The sequence below is a fragment of the Octopus bimaculoides genome, chromosome 1 (genome assembly GCF_001194135.2).
Source record: "Octopus bimaculoides isolate UCB-OBI-ISO-001 chromosome 1, ASM119413v2, whole genome shotgun sequence".
NCBI lineage: Eukaryota > Metazoa > Mollusca > Cephalopoda > Octopoda > Octopodidae > Octopus > Octopus bimaculoides.
This window is the reverse complement of record NC_068981.1, coordinates 132,022,401-132,030,546: the sequence shown is the minus strand read 5'-3', so window position 1 is coordinate 132,030,546 and position 8,146 is coordinate 132,022,401. Positions and strand designations below refer to the sequence as shown.

At 36.3% G+C, this 8,146-nt stretch overlaps 1 protein-coding gene across 5 annotated transcripts in view; it reads right to left on the bottom strand.

The window, feature by feature from the left end:
- Nucleotides 1-3,700: 3,700 nt before the first annotated feature.
- Nucleotides 3,701-8,146, bottom strand: part of LOC106874674 (phytanoyl-CoA dioxygenase, peroxisomal) — a 45,359-nt gene continuing 40,913 nt past the window's right edge. For all 5 annotated transcript variants that reach the window (XM_052970868.1, XM_014922474.2, XM_014922473.2 and 2 more), the window contains exons 7-8: nucleotides 6,633-6,791; nucleotides 3,701-5,471 (exon numbers count right to left, since the gene is read on the bottom strand). In XM_052970868.1, coding sequence (XP_052826828.1) covers nucleotides 5,418-5,471; nucleotides 6,633-6,791 — 213 coding nt within the window. In that variant the 3' untranslated portion in view covers nucleotides 3,701-5,417. The remainder of the gene's footprint in view (nucleotides 5,472-6,632; nucleotides 6,792-8,146) is intronic.

Sequence of the window (8,146 nt, the reverse complement as noted above, 5' to 3'; positions counted from 1 at the left end):
TCAAAGTATTTATGTGCTGTGATAGGCTAGCTGGACACAGGACTAATCTGCTACTATTTTGACAGTCACTAGCTATACCTGCTGCTGTTGTCCATTGCAGTGGCATTAGTGGTGAATGAGTTTTGACTTTTCAGCTCTTAGCAAAGAACTATAGAAAGTAATTTTATCTGTTGCAGTGCCTGATAGAAGTTGAGTGCAAGTCCTGAATGACTTCTCAATGTTTCTTTATATTTGAAGCGAAGAGGATAAATTATCTGAGAGTTATTCAGAAAGGTGAAGTTAAATCTTTCAGTTGGTTAAAAGAGGTGGGAAAATACAAAAGATCAATTTTCTAGTTGTGAACATAGATAATACATAAATAAAAGAAACACAAATCATATTTAGATTTACTATGAGTGAATCTGAAGTTTAGTAAACCGAATCTTAGCTTTTGGATTGGATTGTCATTCTGGTTTGATGAGCCTACCCTGTCACACTGGCTCGACATGGCTTGGCAGAGGATGCAGTTCTTGTACTCTTACCCAGGAGTAGTTAAGTCAATTATATTGACCCCAGTTCTCAATTGGAATATATTTTATTGATCCTGAAAGGATGAAAGGCAAAGTTGACCTTGGCAAAATTTGAACTGGGAATCTAAGGATGGACGAAATACCACTAAGCATTTTGCCCAGTTTGCTAACGATTCAGCCAGCTCTCACTGCCTGTTTCAGCTAAAAGTATAATTGATGACCTCAAATCACATCAGTGGTGATGTGAACTGAGCTCATCCAGAAGATGTGATGTGCACATATTAACTAAATGAAAATTTTGTTCAGACTTGCTGGTTTTCTTTAGCTCATTTACTTGATACAAGACAACACACATACATAGCCAGGATGAGTTTAACAAGTTTGATTAATACTTCTTCCCTGCATTTCCCATGTCTGTCTCTTCACCACCTCTCACCACCTTACATAGAACAATCACACCCTCTTCCAACTCTCAAATATTACACCAGCCCCAGTTAGTTGAGGAAGCCTTTTCCTTCTTCCTATTCCTCCCTTGCCTTGCAAGTTGCTTGGCAACCTCACTAATGCTGGTGACATGAAAATGGCAAAGATGACATTGGCACTCAAAGTGGCTCTGCAGGTTGATGAATCCTGTTGATTGCATGGAAAATTGATGTTAAATGAAGATGATATGAATGCATGCATGTATGTATGTATGTATGTATGTATACACACACGTTAATAAGAGTTTATTATCAGCAACAAATCAATCATTATCCCTTAGAGCTGTTTCAATTATACACAGTGAAGTTAATGAAATATTAAATTCATATTTCTGAGCATTCTCTTCAGAGGGAAAAAATATATCCCTAGATGTTATGTATGCTTGTTTGTAAAATCATCATAGTGATGAATTTACAAACATACATAACATCTAGGGGTATATTCTTTTCCCTCTGAAGAGATTATGCTCAGAAATATGAATTTAATATTTGATTAACTTCACCATCATCATCATCGTCGTTTAACGTCTGCTTTCCATGCTGGCACGGGTTGGACGGTTTGACTGAGTGCTGGTAAGCCAGAAGGCTGCACTAAGCTCCAATCTGATATGGCAATGTTTCTACAGCTGGATGCCCTTCCTAATTCCAACCACTCTGAGAGTGTAGTGGGTGCTTGTTATATGCCACCAGTATGGGGGCCAGTCAGGCAGCACTGGCAACGACCATGCTCAAATGGTGCTATTTACGTGCATGGGTGCCAATCAGGTGATACTGTCATTGGCCACAACAATGACTTTATTTGCTTCAACAGGTCTTCGCAAGTGCAGTTTATTGCCCAATGATTGAAGGGTGCTCTTAAATGGGCTGGTTATGTGAAATTGGCATAGGTCATGGTTATGGTCTCACTTGGCTTGCTGGGTCTTTGGGTTTGTTAGTATTGTGCCAAAATGTTATCCATCTTTACCTTTCACAAAGAGCAGTGGATACTGGAGCACATCGCTGGATGTAGTAATTCCTACAAAACCTCCTGGTAAACAATATTTTTTGTTTTCCCTTGTGGAACAAATGTAAATAGAGTTTTTTTGTTTCCCACTCTAGAGCAGCCGACATTTAATTGCTCATGTGAATAACATGACTCTTCCAAGTGAAGTTTTACCACAGACAGTGTTTGACCCTGGGATTATTGATAGATATTGCAAAGCTGATACAAATAGGAAATTGCATTCTTCTGAATGAAAAAGGAATTTCTGCTCCTAATGGAATGAGAGGAATTCTGGGTATGAAAACATCCTCTCCTTTTCCACATCCAGAGAGATTGGTGGCCTCATCTTCTTTACCACCAGGCGTGTCCCAGTGCAAAGTGTTGGTGGATCCAAATACTTCAATAACATTACCGGAGTTCCCACTTTTAGCTCCAATCTGTGGGGAGGTAGTCTCGGAGGTTCAATGAACTGAAAGATTCTGTTGGATAATATACCATCTCTTCTGGATCTGGGATTATATCAGCTGGTTTATAGATATGAGGACTTCCTGGAAGCTACTGCAGCAGTTACTCATTGATTTTACTTACAGTGCTGTTTTTTGGAGCCAGTATTGCTCTTTCACACAGCCAATTGAGACTGTGATATAAGGGAGACAATCAATTTCTGAAAGTTACTTCCCGAAGAGTTACCTCCCTTCTCCACATAACCCAGGAAAGGGTGTTTTCTGCTCTCAGAGGGCCTGATACTAATTATGTGAAAGATTTTAAGAGTCTAAAACCATCTCTGGAACTTAAGTAATGTATGTTCCCAGTTTAGAGAAAATCAGTTGTGAACTTCAGAAGTTATGTGGATTTACACACAACCTCACTTTTACACACACACACACAGATATGTAAATATATATATAGGCGTAGGCGTGGCGGTGTGGTAAGGAGCTCGTTTCTCAACCACATGGTTCCAGGTTCAGCTCCACTGTGTATCAACTTGGGTAAATGCTTTCTACCAAAGTCTTGGACTATATGTGTGTATCCATGTTTGTCCCCTAATCACCACTTGACAACCGGTGTTGGTGTGCTTATGCACTTGTAACTTAGTGACTTGGTAAAGAGACTGATAGAATAAGTATTAGACTTAAAAAATAAGTCCTGGGGTCTAAGACCATTCACGGCAGTGTTCCAGCAAGGCCGTAATCAAATGACTGAAACAAGTAAAAGAATATATATACACACATGTTGAGAAAGTGGAGAGTTGGTAAAGATGTAACGTAATTTATTAACAAAATTCCAAGAGAAAAACTGAATACAAATACATTCAATTTGAATTTATTTGTATTCAGTTTTTAACTTAGAACTATGTTAATAAATTAATTTACATATTTGCCAACTCTCCATTTTGTCAACTTTTATTGAATAATGCTTACAAAAATCCCATGCACATTGTGGAGACTTCCTTTGAAAGAATTGTGGATTAAACCAGTGAAAGTTTTGGATATTTTACACCCCTAAGAGGATAAGACATCCTTGAATTGACTGAATACTATATATATATATATATATATATATATATATATATATATATATATATATATGAGAGAAAAGAGAGGCAGGCAGGTATAGTCTGACTGACTACTTTTATTCACTAGCACAGTCTTTTAGGAAAATGAAGTGGTGAAAATTAGGACCTTTAAACTTATTGATAACCTAAAATGTGACTATAACAACCAAGGTAAGATTATTAGTCTGAATACATTTATTTATATACCATTACACCTATAGTTGGTCACGATGTATGGGAGACAATTCTGGAAATGCTGTATCAATGAAGTATAATGATTCTATTAGCAAGAAATATGAAGTCTAAGGTACAAAATTGTATAAAATATGTATTCAACATGTACATATATTCAATAATATTCTCAGATAATCAATGAAATAAACATTATCAATTACATGGAACTCAATGATTTATTTCCCAAATTATTTTGATAGCATTTTAATCACTAACTTAAAAAGCTATAACAAAAATTTATAAAACTATTACCAAACAACAAAATACAAAAGTAATCTGTATTAAAAATATCAGTGTGTTTTGTATTTAACCCTATAATATCAGTTGATACTGTGTTTACGTGCGCTGTGTACTCACTTTGAATCAGATGACGAAAATATACACAGCCATATCTGCTGCAGTTTTGTACCTGTTTGTATACTGGTTGATATAAATATCAGCTATCACTCATGGAATCTATAATAGAGGCCACCATGCAAATTTCAAGGAATCTGATAGGTTTGTTAGGCTCTTCATGTAAATATTTCCAACTCGGTTCGAGACTTCATCACCATAATAGTATAAAAGCAGCAATTTTGGTGGTTGCACCACCATTTCCACTATGACTTCCCATCAAATTTGTACACATTCAGCAAATTCTTCTCACGCTATTGAGTAATCTTATTTTCACAGTAATACCGCATGAGTGTTCTACCCAGTGATGACAGTTTACATAAATAAACAATGCATGCTTTAAAGTGGTTAACGTAAATATACACTGAACCTTTGTCGTGTGCTAATTGCTGATCTTGGCCGTCATGATGATTACTGTCAGTGCAAACTGTTGTCATGGGGTTAATCATGCTGGTGGGTGTTTTAGAGATTAATTAGAATACTTAACTCTTTAGCATTCAAACTGGCCATATCTAACCAAAATATTCTATCTGTTTTATGTTCAAACTGGTCAGATATGGCTTACCAACCTTACAATATCATTCTAAAAATTAACAGTTGCCTCATACAAAATCTCACAGTTACAAAATAATGCATGATTAATTCAAAGCAATGTGAATAAATAAGCATTACTTTTAACAGAATAATGTGAATGATAAAAGATTAAACTTCTGGTTATTTATTCAATAGAATATTTACCATCAATTCACAAATAAACACTCTTCCCCTCCACCTTTTATTTCACAATTCAACAAAATAAATCATCTTTAATTTTTCAGTGAGAACTTTATATAACTAATTGTTAGTTAAACAATTACTATTTTTAAAAATCAAATTGTAAAAAAAAAATAATACAAACATAGCTATAACTTCAAAATCAAAATACTAGGTGCCACTTTAGTGTGTAGTCTGCCTGGCTGTTTACATTTTAGCATGTAATTAAACCCTAACCTTAACTTGAACCCAAACCTTAAAGCCAACCCTAACTTTAACCCTATCCTTAACCCTATTCCTAACCCAAATTTGGTCACTTGACAGTGTACACTATGGATGCTGTGGTGGATCACAAGTAGCACCTTTATAAAATATCGAATATTTCAATAATCAAAATTTTTTTTTAGTTTAGGTCAACAAAACAAAAATTAACTTTTATTAAAATTATTTGTTAGTATTCTCTAAAGAATATTTCAAAAAATCACAAAATGTCAACTTCATTAATTCAGTTATAAATTGGCTTCTATTCCTTTCACCAGCCGACCTCTTATCTGCCAAGTTTCCTGAAATGCATAAAAAAAAACAGGTATAAGTATTAACTAAGATAAAAATAGTTATTCAAATGATTATGTGAGTGTTCATATGCATGTATAACTGAATATACATATATTTTTTTCTTTCACTGTAGCTGTGTAGGGTGAGAAGTAACACCAAGAAAGTGTGTGTGTGTGTGTGTATATATGTATGTATATATATATATATATATATATATATATATATACACACACACACACACACACACACACACACACACACACACACAGGAGTTTGTCAAAATAATGGAAACACCTTAAAATTTCAAACAAATTTATTTTAATATTGGGCAGGACCACCTTTGGCAGTAATTACAGCTTGAATTATTTCCAAAGGAATTTTTGTCCATTCTTCAGCAAAAACAGTCTCCAGTTCTTGTAGTGATGATAGTAGAGGATATCGACTCCTTATTTATTTTTCTAAAATGCACCATAAATGTTCAATAATATTGAGATCTGTGGTGGCCAGATAAGATGTTCAACTTCACTAGAATGTTCCTCGTGCCATTCAGTAGCAACTTTAGCTGTGTGAATTGGTACATTATCATCCTGAAAGATTGCGTTTTCTTCCGGAAACAGTTCCACAACAATAGAATGAATTTGATCAGATAAAATGCTTGAATAGTCTTGACTATTAATTCTGCCACGAAGGGAAACCATTGGGCTGGCAGATTTCCAAGATCTTTGTGGGATGAAGTTAAAATAATAGATAGAGAACGCCACTGGAAATACGAAAACTAAAAGAAGCAGCACATATGCTAGGATGCAACAGCCTCCTAAGTAGACCGAGTGCAGATATGAGTAGCATATGGGAACCGATATTAAGAAAGGATAGGAAAATATTACATTTATAAGCCCTAAAATTCACTCCATAATTGCCCATGAGCATATGGCCTGAATTAGCATCGAAAAATATCTTAGGAATGAGAACCCAGGTTCGAAATTTCCCCCAAGACACCTGATGAAGGCTGGAGGATATATCATCCGAAACGTTGTGTTAACAACAAACAAGATGAGGATAAATATCTGTCAAATGTAAATAATGAACACTGATGACGATGGTGAAACGTAATTAAAATGTAGCAAACTAGGTAGTGTGTCAATTTCATAATAAGGAAAAACACTGTGTACCTGTATTGAGACTTCCTTGTCTTGTGCATCTTGTTCACCAAACAATTTTGTAATTTTTTGCCTGGCAACATCAGTTATCTCTTTTGCAATATTCTCATGTGTTGTACCTTTGACATCTATATAGTAGCAGCAGGAGTTGGCGAAATGGCAACTGATTGACTGTCAAGAAAATAATAGATAACAGTTTATTACTACTATTCAATTTTACTCTTGTCCCAACTACATCTGTGCTATTGTGCCAATGTTAGAAATCATTTCAACTATTTGCTTCGTTTTTTTTTTAATATTTGAAATATGTTTACTGGAATGTAACATGTATGTATGTGATACATATGTAATACTGTTGTTGTTGGCACTCCGTCGCTTACGACGTCGAGGGTTCCAGTTGATCCGATCAATGGAACAGCCTGCTTGTGAAATTAACGTGCAAGTGGCTGAGCACTCCACTGACGCGTGTACCCTTAACGTAGTTCTCGGGGATATTCAGCGTGACACAGTGTGACAAGGCTGACCCTTTGAATTACAGGCACAACAGGAAGTAAGAGTGAGAGTAAGTTGTGGTGGAAGAGTACAGCAGGGTTCGCTACCATCCGCTGCCGGAGCCTCGTGGAGCTTTTAAGTGTTTTCGCTCAATAAACACTCACAACGCCCAATCTGGGAATTGAAACCGTGATCCTATGACCACGAGTCCGCTGCCCTAACCACTGGGCCATTGCGCCTCCACACATATGTAATACAAAAACCACATTAAAATGCAAATTCAAAACTGAAGACAGCACAAACATGAGCAAAGAAAGAAAAAAAGCGACAAAATTAAAAAAGAGGAAGAAAGAAAAAAATCATCAATTCAACACCCAGTGCTTCACCTAGTCATGCAATTTTTATTTTTGTTTAATTTTGGTACATCTCAATATTCTTCAGTTTCAATTTCTTTCTTCATTTTTTTAATACCCCCACTGTTCTAATAGTGTACTTGTGCTGATTTAAATGCTTGCGCACACATGCACACACGCACGCATGTGCACACGCATGCATGCACACACACACACACGCACACACACACCTCTCATTTCAACATTTTAATCACATTTCCTCGCAGATACAGAATTCATTTTCCTGCTTCAATTCGCTCTCAACTTCCTATTGCCATGTGGTCCATACATTCCTCTTACTTGCCCATCTGCCCCGTCTGCTACATGATGGCCTGGTAAAATTTAACATTGATGGTTGGTTAAAAGGAAGGAAAAAGAATAAAATAAAATAAGTTTTAGGGTCATGTGGCAAGTGACCAAGAGACTAGCATGGCTAAACAATTTTGTTACATCCTACATACCTTCGTCCTGCTCCCCATCTCCTTCATTACATTCAAGCGGAGTTAACTCATATGCCCCTATCTCCTCCTTCCCTCTTCTATCATCAGATTTTGCCAGAATTAGTCTTGCTCAACCCTTTATTCCCTCCACCATTCCTGTAACAGCTAGCCTGCTGTCGTTGCCTCCTGCCCCCCCCCCCAC